The sequence below is a fragment of the Heptranchias perlo genome, chromosome 13 (genome assembly GCF_035084215.1).
Source record: "Heptranchias perlo isolate sHepPer1 chromosome 13, sHepPer1.hap1, whole genome shotgun sequence".
NCBI classification, from domain to species: domain Eukaryota; kingdom Metazoa; phylum Chordata; class Chondrichthyes; order Hexanchiformes; family Hexanchidae; genus Heptranchias; species Heptranchias perlo.
This window is the reverse complement of record NC_090337.1, coordinates 58,462,719-58,476,421: the sequence shown is the minus strand read 5'-3', so window position 1 is coordinate 58,476,421 and position 13,703 is coordinate 58,462,719. Positions and strand designations below refer to the sequence as shown.

Sequence of the window (13,703 nt, the reverse complement as noted above, 5' to 3'; positions counted from 1 at the left end):
TCACTCCTTAATGTGTGTGTGCGTGAGAACACGCTGTCTTTTTATGCTGATTTAATCTCTCCTGACTGACTGGGCTCTTTTTTTTTTATTCGTTCATGGGATGTGGGTGTCACTGGCGAGGCCAGCATTTATTGGCCATCCCTAATTGCCTTTGAGAAGGTGGTGGTGAGCCGCCTTCTTGAACCGCTGCAGTCCGTGTGGTGAAGGTTCTCCCACAGTGCTGTTAGGAAGGGAGTTCCAGGATTTTGACCCAGCGACGATGGAGGAACGGTGATATATTTCCAATTCGGGATGGTGTGTGACTTGGAGGGGAACGTGCAGGTGGTGTTGTTCCTATGTGCCTGCTGCTCTTGTCCTTCTAGGTGGTAGAGGTCGTGGGTTTGGGAGGTGCTGTTGAAGAAGCCTTGCTGCAGTGGCGAGTTGCTGCAGTGCATCCTGTGGATGGTACACACTGCAACCATTGTGCGCCGATAGTGAAGGGAGTGAATATTTAGGGTGGTGGATGGGGTGCCAATCAAGCGGGCTGCTTTGTCCTGGATGGTGTCGAGCTTCTTGAGTGTTGTTGGAGCTGCACTCAACCAGGCAAGTGGAGAGTATTCCATCACACTCCTGACTTGTGCCTTGTAGATGGTGGAAAGGCTTTGGGGAGTCAGGAGGTGAGTCACTCGCCGCAGAATATCCAGCCTCTGACCTGCTCTTGTAGCCACAGTATTTATATGGCTGGTCCAGTTAAGTTTCTGGTCAATGGTGACCCCCAGGATGTTGATGGTGGAGGATTCAGTGATGGTAATGCCGTTGAATGTCTTGGGGAGGTGGTTAGACTCTCTCTTGTTGGAGATGGTTATTGCCTGGCGCGAATGTTACTTGCCACTTATGAGCCCAAGCCTGGATGTTGTCCAGGTCTTGCTGCATGCGGGCTCGGACTGATTCATTATTTGAAGGTTTGCGAATGGAACTGAACACTGTGCAATCATCAGCGAACATCCCCATTTCTGACCTTTTGATGGAGGGAAGGTCATTGATGAAGCAGCTGAAGATGGTTGGGCCTAGGACACTGCCCTGAGGAACTCCTGCAGCAATGTCCTGGGGCTGAGATGATTGGCCTCCAACAACCACTACCATCTTCCTTTGTGCTAGGTATGACTCCAGCCACTGGAGAGTTTCCCCCCTGATTCCCATTGACTTCAATTTTACTAGGGCTCCTTGGTGCCACACTTGGTCAAATGCTGCCTTGATGTCAAGGGCATTCACTCTCACCTCACCTCTGGAATTCAGCTCTTTTGTCCATGTTTGGACCAAGGCAGTAATGAGGTCTGGAGCCGAGTGGTCCTGGCGGAACCTAAACTGAGCATCGGTGAGCAGGTTATTGGTGAGTAAGTGCCGCTTGATAGCACTGTCGATGACACCTTCCATCACTTTGCTGATGATTGAGAGCAGACTGATGGGGCAGTAATTGGCCAGATTGGATTTGTCCTGCTTTTTGTGGACAGGACATACCTGGGCAATTTTCCACATTGTCAGGTAGATGCCAGTGTTGTAGCTGTACTGGAACAGCTTGGCTAGAGGCGCAGCTAGTTCTGGAGCACAAGTCTTCAGCACTACAGCCGGGATGTTGTCGGGGCCCATGGCCTTTGCTGTATCCAGTGCACTCAGCCGTTTCTTGATATCACGTGGGGTGAATCGAATTGGCTGAAGACTGGCTTCTGTGATGGTGGGGATGTCGGGAGGAGGCCGAGATGGATCATCCACTTGGCACTTCTGGCTGAAGATGGTTGCAAACGCTTCAGCCTTGTATTTTGCACTCACGTGCTGGACTCCACCATCATTGAGGATGAGGATGTTTACAGAGCCTCCTCCTCCCATTAGTTGTTTAATTGTCCACCACCATTCACAACTGGATGTGGCAGGACTGCAGAGCTTTGATCTGATCCGTTGGTTGTGGAATCGCTTAGCTCTGTCTATAGCATGTTGCTTCCGCTGTTTAGCATGCATGTAGTCCTGAGTTGTAGCTTCACTAGGTTGGCACCTCATTTTTAGGTATGCCTGGTGCTGCTCCTGGCATGCTCTTCCACACTCCTCATTGAACCAGGGTTGATCCCCTGGTTTGTTGGTCATGGTAGAGTGAGGAATATGCCAGGCCATGAAGTTACAGATTGTGCTGGAATACAGTTCTGCTGCTGCTGATGGCCCACAATGCCTCATGGATGCCCAATTTTGAGCTGCTAGATCTTCTGAATCTATCCCATTTAGCACGTTGGTAGTGCCACACAACATGTTGGATAATATCCTCAGTGCGAAGACGGGACTTCGTCTCCACGAGGACTGTGCAATGGTCACTCCTACCAATGCTGTCATGGACAGATGCATTTACGACAGGTAGATTGGTGAGGACGAGGTCAAGTAAGTTTTTCCCTCGTGTTGGTTCACTCACCACCTGCCGCAGGCCCAGTCTAGCAGCTATGTCCTTCAGGACTCAGCCAGCTCGGTCAGTAGTGGTGTTACTGAGCCACTCTTGGTTCTGCTAGTGAATTTCTGCACACTAACCGTCCTCCTTTCTGCTGGTTTAGACTCTCCTCAATGATTGCTTCCCTTTCTGCTGGTTTAGTCTTTCCTGACCGGTCTCTGTTCTGCTGGTGAATTTCTCCACACTGACTGCTCTCCTTTCCCTCGGTAGATCGGTGTTATGATTGAACCCCTGGAGCTGGAGAGCCAAGTCTACGCACCTGTGATTGAAGACATGATTGTAAAGGTAAGATCAAGAGGCCAGAGGTCATTCTGAACACAGCTGCTTTCTCAAAGCTTGTAAGCAAGGGGTGGAGCAGTGAAGTGATGAATTGTTGCTGCAGTGTGCAGTGCCATAGAGTGTAGGGCAATAGTCTGTTGGCACAGCCAACCACACAGTAAGTTTCAGATCTTCCGAGTGATTCACTCCAATCCACTCGTGCCAGCTCCCAGTAACAGTGATTCACTCCAAACGACTCGTGTCAGTTCCCGGTAATGGTGAGTCACTCCAAACCAGTCGTGCCAGCTCTCAGTAACAGTGAGTCATGCCCTGAAGCTTACGATCTTCCAGTATGCGCTGGCAGTGGGCACGGTCCCTCACCTCCAGCGTGTTCCTGGGAAATTCAGTCTCTGGTACATGACAGAGAGGGTGTAGAGTAAAGGGCCTGGCAGAAGCTGCAGCCTTCAGTGAGTTGGTGTGCTGACACTATTAATTAATGGTTCCTGATCACTCTCGCCTCTTTGTCTTCAGGCTACTGAACAGTTCGTAAGCGACATCCTTCGAGAGTCTTTGGGAATTGCACACCAGGGCACTCCCCACAACAGGTACAGTGCAATCTTATTTCTAATTGACTGGGGGACTGACAACCAATGTAGGGTGAGGATAGGAGTGATAGGTGAGCAGGACTTGGTGCAGGATAAAATAACGGCAGCAGAATTTTGGATGAACTGAAGTGGAGGATTGGATGTTGTCCAGGAAATCCTTGGAATGGTGGAGTCTGGAGGTGACAGAGGCATGAATGAGGGTTTTTAGCAGCAGATGGGCTTAGGCAAGAGCAGAGGCAGGTGATGTTTTCGAGGTGGAAGTGGACGGTTTTGTGATCGGAAATTCAGCTCGGGGTCAAAAGGAACGCCGAGGTTGTGAACTGTCTGGTTCAGCCTGAGACATTGGCCGGGGAGGGGGATTGAATCGGTGGCAAGGGAACGGAGTGGAGCCGAAGACCATGGCTTCAGTATTCCCAATGTTTAACTGGAGGAAATTGCGGCTCATCCTAGACTGGATATCAGACAAATAATCTGACAGCACAGAGGCGGGTGAGAGGTAGAGGAGAGATAGAGCTGCAAGCTGACCCCATGTCTGCAGATGATGTCGCCAAGGGGCAGTATGTAGATGAGGGAGAGAAAAGGGCCAAGGATAGAGGTTTGGAAGAGGTAATAGTGCTGGGGTGGGAAGAGAAGCCATTGCTGGAGATGCTCTGGCTATGACTCAATAGGGAAGAATGCAACCAAGCGAGGGCAGTCCCACCGAGCTGGACATCAGAGGAGAGGCGATGGAGGAGGATGATGTGGTCGATTGTGTCAAAGGTTGCAGAGAGGCCGAGGAGGGATAATACACTGCAGTCCCCCCTCAGTACCCCCTCCCAGCCCACACACCATGTACTGACTGATGCTAATCCAGTTCCCTCGGTTCCTCTGCAGATTCCGACACTTGCATGGAAGTTCCCATAGAGAGCAATGGCAGTAAGGGGAGTGGGATCATTGGCACCCTTTCAGCCACTTGTGAGTCTTTGCTGCGTTGTTGAGTGTGAATCGGAGAAACCAGGAATGAAGATAATGAAGAATATTAAGATAATTGGCAAAAGAACGAGAGGGAAGATGAGGAGAAATCTTTTTACGTAGCGAGTTGTTCTGATCCAGAAGGCACTGCCTGACAGCGTGATGGAAGCAGATGTAAAAATAATTTTCAAAAGGGAATTGGAAATATATGCTTGAAAAGGAAATAAATTGCAGGGCTGTGGGGAAAGAGTGGGTCTAATTGGATAGCTCTTTCAAAAAGCCAGCATAGGCACAATGGGCCGAATGGACTCCTGTACTGTTACGTTTTCACATCCAATTTGCAAATAGTGAAGCTTCTGTTTCTTTGTTTCATGCAGAGCGCCCAAAGAGCTGAGTGTGACCAACGTGCACCAGGCCATCTGCAACATCTCTGTCTGCGACTTCCTCACAAACAAGTACATGGGCATCCTGACAAGCGAACAGACCCCGCAACAAGAACGATGAAAGCTCCCCCCACCCCCACCTCGCTCTCACCCCCCCCCCCGCCCTCCCCCACATCCAGACAGGGACCCAGGAACTTCCAAACCAGCTGTTATTTTGACACGTCACTGCGTCCTTTGTGTCTCCTGCCGTGCCCAAGCGGGTGAAAGTGACTTTGTCCCGCTGCGGAGTGAGTGTCGTCCGTGCTCGTTGTAGACCCGCAGGCCCTAGGGCCGCTGGTTGGAGCTGGTACTTGTCGAGGGGGATCTCATGGCACTTGTCGATCGAGCAGCTGGACAAAGATGCGAAGGGTGATACCACTCATGATACACTTTCCAGTGTCACGTCACTGTATTCACATGTGAGAGAGGAACGCGGGCAGCGATCTGCTTACACTGTGACGTACGGCGCAGGAGGACTTAAGCATTAATTCCCCCCACCCCCTGATCCGAGCGTTCACATCTCTGAACCAAATAGTGGCAGCAAATCAATAAAGCAGCTCGTTACTTTATTAAAAATTGTTTTTAAAAATCGGTCCGGGCAGGGATTTGAAATTCCGCGCTAGGCTGACGCCCTTTATTGAGGAAGATTAAACGGCTCGTCAGTGGCAGCAGGCTGGAGAGGGTGACAGCTTCATCTCCGCCGTCTCCCATACGCCTGCCCTGAGTCTCTGCCGTGGGGGAGGGGCATCAAGCAAAGCCCAGGCTGCTCCCCACGGCGAGGGAGAAATGGGAGAGGAGCCCGTGCTGCCCTCCTTTACAGCACCACTGACAACCTGAGAGCAGGTCAGTCTCACCTTCAAGCCGTCGGCATTTGTATAACTTACTGAGCTGACTAATGGGAGTTTGGCTCCTCCTCTGACCATCCTTGGCCAACAGCCTCTGTGGTTTTTTTTTGAGCTGTTTGCTTTGACTCAGTCAGAGAAATGCATTGTGTGGCACAACCGGCTTGGAACTTCTGAATGGCAGGATAGACTCTCATGTCCACGTGCTGGACTGCATCTGGACCGTTAAAACTATCGCCGGATAAAATGCTGCGAGCTTGCCCTTGCAGGACCAGTAATGTGTTTATCCCACCCTGTTTCTCCTCTTTCTGAACCCACAGACAATAAGATAAAAATTCAGTTGAATAAAAAGTCGACTTGAATGAATAGCTGAGTTTTGGCCATTTTTCTGCCCACAGAGACCACCTTTGGTAGCACGACAGCTTAATCACTTGTTCTTTTCAGATGTGCCCTCCCCACACCGGGTCTGTAATATCTCTGCCCTAGTTTTAAGTTTGAATGTGTAGTTCTGATTATGGCCTGGGGCTTTGAAACAGCTTTGCCCTGAGATAAAATAAAAAACCAGGAACGCTAGGAATCTAAGCGAGAAACATAAAATGCTGGAAACGCACGGCAGGTCTGTCAGCTTCCAAAAGAGAGACGACCGAATCGTGCTGCCTTCATCGGAGCTGGTCGCTTGTGACCATTTATCTTTACGCATCGCTGACTGACTTTCTGATTTTGTTTCCCCCGATATTATTTAATTGTGTTGAGAAGTGCAAACTTGCCACTGACCTTGCAGACTTGATTAGAATGCTGAAATATTCATTTAAGATTTGCATTTGAGTAATTTGAGAATGTGCACAGCCCTTTAATGGGTTCGGTGCAGCACAGTGACTGGCTGAGCTGCTAACTACGAGGCTGTGTATCTTCTGGTTTTGGCACTGGCTTCAGGGCCCCTGACAAGTGGATCGAAACTGGATTGAAATCGTCCCAACTCAGAACTGTTAGAGGTTGCAGCTATCAGCAAAAGTGTAAAGGGCGAGGAATAGGCTTTCCATAGGCGTAATAACAGTAAGAGATCCATTAAGATGAGCCAGGGATTAGAGGCTTTAGTTTTCAGGAGAGACGAGAGAAACGGGCTCTTTCCATTAGAACAAAGTTGGTTTAAGAGGAGACCAGAGAATGTTCAGAATTATGAAATGTTCTGATGAGGTAAATAGGAAAGTAATATTTCCACTGGTCGGTAATTCGAGGGCATTAATTTAAGATCATCACTAAAAGAACAAAGGGAGAGGTTTGGAGGAGTTTTATTTACAGAGGACTTGCCTTTATATAGCACCTTTCACAAGCTCTGGACTTCCCAAAGTGCTTCACAGCCAATGAAGTACTTTTTAAAGTATAATCACTGTTGTAATGTAGGAAACACGGCAGCCACTTTGCACACAGCAAGCTCCCACAAACAGCAATGAGATAAATGACCAGATAATGTTTTATTTAGTGATGTTGGTTGAGGGATGAATGTTGGTCAGGACACCGGGGAGAACTCCCCTGCTGTTCATCAAGTAGGGCCATGGGAGCTTTTACGTCCACCTGAGGGGGCAGACAGGACCTTGGTTAACGTCTCATCTGAAAGATGGCACCTCCGACAATGCAGCACTCCCTCAGTACTGCACTGGTGTGTCAGCCTAGATTTTGTTCGCAGGTCTCTGACCTTGAACTCGCGACCTTCTGACTCAGAGGCCAGAGTGCTACCACTGAGCCACGGTTGACACTGAATAGTAATCAGTGACTGGCAAACCAGCTGATCATGTTCCACACAGTTGTGCCAGGCACAGACCAGAGCCCGGGTCACCTTCTGATTGTGTCCGCTGGCTGTTCTTGTGTTAATTACGCACTTCACTGCCAAGGACAGATGCACACTGTCAATACGATCCCTTACACTTCTTGATCAGCAGATCAATAGCGAGACAGTCAGGATTGGTGTCAAACAATAACCCTCACATAGAGAATGTCACTGGCTATCTGCGTCTCCTACATTACAACAGTGACTGCACTTTAAAAGTACTTAATTGGCTGTAAAGTGCTTTGGGGCATCCTGAGGTTGTGAAAGGCACTGTATAAATGCAAGTCTTTTTTTATCCAGCAGGACAGTACCTGATCTCCGTCCATACTCTCCCATTTCTCCAACTTTTCTTTTCAGGATGGAGGTAATGAAAGGGCTGATTCCATGCTCCCAGCTGGAAAGCCCACACTTGAAGGGAGCATAGGTCAGAGGTATGGATACTGCATTGTATTCCAAATTCTCTGGAACTGCACACCCTGCCAGAACAGCTGTCCGCTGAGGAGTAAGGGATCTTGGAGCTAGCCCTACAAAGTCAGGAGCAGGAGAAGGCCACCAAGCCCACTTTATCCAGAGTCCATGTATGATTACTCTATCATAGACTCTCCTCCCAATCATCTACTTTAAGGAATACTGGGTTCCGTCTCCTCCCTCCTCCACCCCCAGAAAAGCACACAGCAGTGGACCCTGAATCAACTACCATGTTTCTCCCCTTTACTGAAGATGCTGGCTCTCGCTGGAGCACCAACAGCTCGCTGGAACTTTGTCCAAGCAGCTATTCTTCACGTGCTAATCTAGATAGTGAGCGTTGCCTATTTTTCCATGGGAGACATCACAGCTGAGCCCCCCTCAATGTCCACATGCACATGTACTTTCCAGCAGGGAGCGGATCCCCGGGGTGATATTCCCCAACTTAGCCCATGGCTGTGAAGACCAATTGTAGCACCACCAGAGCTGAGTTCAGGTAGCTTAGCACAGTTGTGTGGGGCTCAGTGCGACAATGGACGGTATCTTTACCCACGGGCCTTGGAAGAGTTTCTTATCAATCGAACAGTCAGGAGATGAGCTAGCCCAAGCTGGATGGTTAAATGAGGTCCACTCAAAATGGGAGAAGGCAAAAAATTATACAATGAGCTTCTCTCCTATAGAGTAACACTGATCTTCTTAATATAGAGTAACACTGAGCTTCCATAATATAGAGTAACACTGAGCTTCCCTCTTATAGACTAACACTGAGCTTCCTTACTACAGAGTAACCCTGAACTTCCGTAATATAGAGTAACAATGAGCTTCCTTAATATAGAGTAACACTGAACATCCGTAATATAGAGTAACACTGAACTTCCGTAATATAGAGTAACACTGAGCTTCCGTAATAGAGTAACACTGAGCTTCCCTCTTATAGAGTAACAATGAGATTCCTTAATATAGAGTAACACAGCTTCCATAATATAGAGTAACACAAATGTGAGGTCACCCACTTTGGATCAAAAAAGGATAGAACAGGGTACTTTCTAAATGGTAAAAAGTTAAAAACAGTGGATGTCCAAAGGGACCTAGGGGTACAGGTACATTGATCATTGAAGTGTCGTGAACAGGTGCAGAAAATAATCAAGAAGGCAAATGGAATGCTGGCCTTTATATCTAGAGGACTAAAGTACAAGGGGGCAGAAGTTATGCTGCAGCTATACAAAACCCTGGTTAGACCGCACCTGGAGTACTGTGAGCAGTTCTGGGCACCGCACCTTCAGAAGGACATATTGGCCTTGGAGGGAGTGCAGCGTAGGTTTACTAGAATGATACCCGGACTTCAAGAGTTAAGTTACGAGGAGAGATTACACAAATTGGGGTTGTATTCTCTAGAGTTTCGAAGGTTAAGGGGTGATCTGATCGAAGTTTATAAGATATTAAGGGGAACAGATAGGGTGGATAGAGAGAAATTATTTCCGCTGGTTGGGGATTTTAGGAGTAGGGGGCACAGTCTAAAAATTAGAGCCAGACCTTTCAGGAGCGAGATTAGAAAACATTTCTACACACAAAGGGTGGTAAAAGTTTGGAACTCTCTTCCACAAACAGCAATTGATACTAGCCAAATTGCTAAATTTAAATCTGAGATAGCTTTTTGGCAACCAAAGGTATTAAGGGATATGGGCCAAAGGCAGGTATATGGAGCTAGATCACAGATCAGCCATGATCTTATCAAATGGTGGAGCAGGCACGAGGGGCAGAATGGCCTACTCCTGTTCCTATAACACTGAGCTTCCGTAATATAGAGTAACACTGAGCTTCCTTAATATAGAGTAACACTGAGCTTCCTTAATATAGAGTAACACTAAGCTTCCTTAATATAGAGTAACACTGAGCTTCCATAATATAGAGTAACACTGAGCTTCCTTAATATAGAGTAACACTAAGCTTCCCTCCTATAGAGTAACACTGAGCTTCCTTAATATAGAGTAACACTGAGCTTCCGTAATATAGAGTAACATTGAGCTTCCTTAATATAGAGTAACAATGAGCTTCCTTAATATAGAGTAACACTCTGTGTGCCAGGGGAGATGAACCCAACATTAGGCAACTGCTGGTGATTGTGTAGTTAAATCTCCTGCACAGGATTCTAAATTTATATATTTTGATGGATGACTGTGCTTATCAGAGTGGGGGATGTCGGTGCTGGGGAATGGAACATTTGTCCACTCTCTCGTCATATACCAGTGTCACGGTTCGAGATTCTCTGTTCATTTTCCCCTGGAAATAATCAATTTTGAAATGTGCTCTGAGCAAACGCTGCCTAAACTGTGTTAGCTTTCCAGACAGTCCTCTGGTGAGTTGGGATTCCTGAGGGAGGGTGGATGGTAATTAATATGCGAGATGGAAAGTGGTTTCTTCCAAAGACCAAACAAAAGGCAATTCATTAGCGATACAAAAAGCAAAATTCTGCAAACGCTGGAAACACTCAGCAGATCAGGCAGTATCTGTGGTGAGAACGGGCAAGTTAATATTTCAGGTATCGACCCTTCTGCCGATGAAAAGTAAGGCAGAAAGAACATGCATTTATATAGCACCTTTCACAACCTCAGGACATCCCAATACACTTTACAGACAAAGAAGTGTAGTCACTGTTGTGGGAAAAGTGGCAGCCAATTTACACACAGCAAGATCCCACAAACAGCATTGTGATAATGACCAGATAAGCAGTTTTCGTCATCTATCTCAATACCATATTCCCGCTCTCTCCCCATACCCCTTGATGCCTTTTCAGAAATCTATCTAGCCCCTTAAATATATTCATTGAATTAGCCTCCACAGCCTTCTGTGGTAGAGAATTCCACAGGTTCACCACCCTCTGAGTGAAGAAATTTCTCCTCATCTCAGTCCTAAATGTCCTATCCTGAGACTGTGACCCCTCGTTCTGGACCCCCCCCCCAGCCAGGGGAAACATCCTCCCTGCATCCAGTCTGTCTAGCCCTTTCAGAATTTTATATGTTTCAATGAGATCCCCTCTCATTCTTCTAAACTCGAGTGAATACAGGCCGAGTCGACCCACTCTCTCATACCACAGTCCTGCCATCCCAGGGATCGGTCAGGTGAACCTTCGCTGCACTCCCTCTATGGCAAGTACATCCTTCCTCAGATAAGGAGACCAAAACTGCACACAGTACTCCAGGTGTGGTCTCACCAAGGCCCTGTATAACTGCAGTAAGACATCCTTGCTCCTGTACTCAAATCCTCTTGCAATGAAGGTCAACATACCATTTGCCTTCCTAACTGCTTGCTGCACCTGCATGTTTGCTTTCAGTGACTGGTGTACAAGGACACCCAGGTCCCTTTGTACATCAACATTTCCCAATCTATCACCATTTAAATAATACTCTGCCTTTCTGTTTTTCCTTCCGAAGTGGATAACTTCACATTTATCCACGTTATACTGCATCTGCCATGTATTTGCCCACTCACTCAACTTGTCTAAATTGCCTTGAAGCCTCTTTGCATCCTCCTCACAACTCATGATCCCACCTAGTTTTGTGTCGTCATGACCTGATGTTGGTTGAGGGATAAATATTGGCCACGACACGGGGGAGAACTCCCCTGCTCTTCTTGGAATAATGCCGTGGGATCTTTAACGTCCGCCTGAAAGGGCAGACTGTTTAATGTCTCATCTGAAAGATGGCACACTCTGACAGTGCAGCACTCCCTCAGTACTGCACTGGAGTATCAGCCTAGATTATGTGCTCAGGTCCCTGGAGCAGGGACTTGAACCCACAACCTTCTGACACAAGAGGCGAGTGTGCTACCAACTGATCCATGGCTGACACTTGATAAACTCATTAGCAATGTCTAGTCATTCAGGAAGACACTCAGCACCTTGTGTTGACAGACGGCTGAAGGCACGGCCACCAGTGGTAGGGCAAAGGAAGTGAGGAATGCACAAGAGGCCAGAGTTGGAAGAACACAGAGTTCTTGGAAGGTTGCAGGACTGGAGGAGGTTACAGTGATAGGGGAGGAACGAGGCCATGGAGGGATTTGAACACAAGGATGAGAATTTTAAAATGGAGGGGTTGGTGGATTGGGAGGCAATAAAGGTGAGCGAACACACCATCTACATTATCCATTCTTCTCAGCATTTAAAAACTTGGTTCATGTCCCCCTCTCAATCTTTTTGTTTCCAATGAAAACAACTTCTGCTCTGAGGTTCTCTCCCCAAAACAGAGCCCCAAATCATCCCCTCTGCTCTTCTCTGAACCCTCGGCAATTCCCTGAAGGTCAGGCATCCATAAAGCAAACACAGTCGGGGTGTTTCTGTGATCCGGCATTTCCAGCGATGAGCAGCACCCACAGGGACCGTATCTCGAGAAATCTCAGGCGTGCAGCCCATCATTTTTGATCCACTGAAATTAAAGGACAGAAAACAACAGATTGCGCACCTGTGACTTCCCAAAATGCATTCCCTGGATGCGCTGCTCCCCAGTGGGAGCATTGGATCACGGAATCACCCGCCAAGGCCACCAGGCCCAACAAGCCCATCCATTTTTGATAGTTCAACCCCACCCTAACCATATCCCTCAGCCCCCACCTTCTCACCATATCCCACTTTCTCACCAGATCCCTCAATCCCACCTTCTTACCATGTCCCTTAATCCCACCTACCCACCTTCTCACCGTGACCCCCAATACCATATCTCTCCAGATTGATCCCAGTGACACAGTCCACTTCAATGTCCTTCCCTGGTAATTTATTCCACAACTCGATTACCCCTTTGGGTGATGAAGTTCCCCCGACCTACCTTCTTGCTCCTAACCTCTTCATTTTTAATTTGTGCTCTCTGGGATTTGATAAGATGAAGTGATGTACACTCAGCTACATCAGACCAAATCAATGATTCACCTGCAAATGGATAATGAAACACAATTTAGAGATATGACACCTCCCTTCCCAAACACCAGCAGACAATCGTCTTAAGGCAGAGGTGGAATCCAAGTGACCTCCACACTAATCACTGTTTGTGATTGTCCAAAGGTGGGCCTGAGGTTAAGCCATGGAGTCAGTGAATGAATGAACTTCAATGTGTGGGCCCACACCACTTTGGCTCCCTGTTGTTCAGAGGTTGGGATGTAATGGAGAAACCCAGTTACTTTATCAGATCACTGGTATCACTTTGTCTTTGTTCTGCTTGCCTGCCCACTCCACAGTAGCAGGGACCATAGATTGTGTGTCCTACCCATAGTTAACAAGTCCTTGCTTGGTCAACAATGAAAGTAGTGAAATCAAATCAGTGCTGTCTGACTGCTTTCTCCAGCACTGTTGTCTCTAGCTCTGTTGTCTGACTGCTCTCTCCAGCAACACTGTTTCACTGCTGCCTCCAGCTTGTTTATTTCAGAACATAATCAGACAGTTGTTCTTAGTCATTAGAAGAAACCTTTTTGCACAAAGAGTCGCTGGAATATAGAATTATTTTCCACAAGTGGTGATTCATGCTAATTCAATTGCTGCATTCAAAAAGGTGCTGAATAATTATTGAAAGGGGAACTCAAAAGGATGTGGAGAGAAAGTAGGAAAATGGGACAGTACAAAATCAGCCCCAAGAGGGGCCCAAATTCAACACCAGGTTAAATAGCCCCATCCTCCTCAGTTTCAGTCAGTCTATCAATCACTGTTTATGAGTTCAGTCACATTTGGTGTTTAATTGAGGAAAATTAGAGTTTTTAACAAGAAGAATGGCTTTAAAGCTCAACAAGCTAATGCCCAATTTTGTCTCTTCAGAGAAACATCTAAGTGTTTTTGACTCCACCGTCTGCTTCAATGTCCTTCCCTGGTGACTGATTCCACCGCTCAATTAT

The 13,703-nt window shown here is 47.4% G+C and overlaps 1 protein-coding gene across 5 annotated transcripts in view; it reads left to right on the top strand.

The window, feature by feature from the left end:
- The window catches only part of yeats2 (YEATS domain containing 2), a 188,966-nt gene extending 183,058 nt beyond the window's left edge, over positions 1 to 5,908 (top strand). For all 5 annotated transcript variants that reach the window (XM_067995545.1, XM_067995543.1, XM_067995546.1 and 2 more), the window contains 3 exons: positions 2,675 to 2,749; positions 3,254 to 3,327; positions 4,656 to 5,908. In XM_067995545.1, the coding sequence (XP_067851646.1) occupies positions 2,675 to 2,749; positions 3,254 to 3,327; positions 4,656 to 4,782 (276 nt within the window). In that variant the 3' untranslated portion in view covers positions 4,783 to 5,908. The remainder of the gene's footprint in view (positions 1 to 2,674; positions 2,750 to 3,253; positions 3,328 to 4,655) is intronic.
- The last annotated feature ends 7,795 nt before the right edge of the window (positions 5,909 to 13,703 follow it).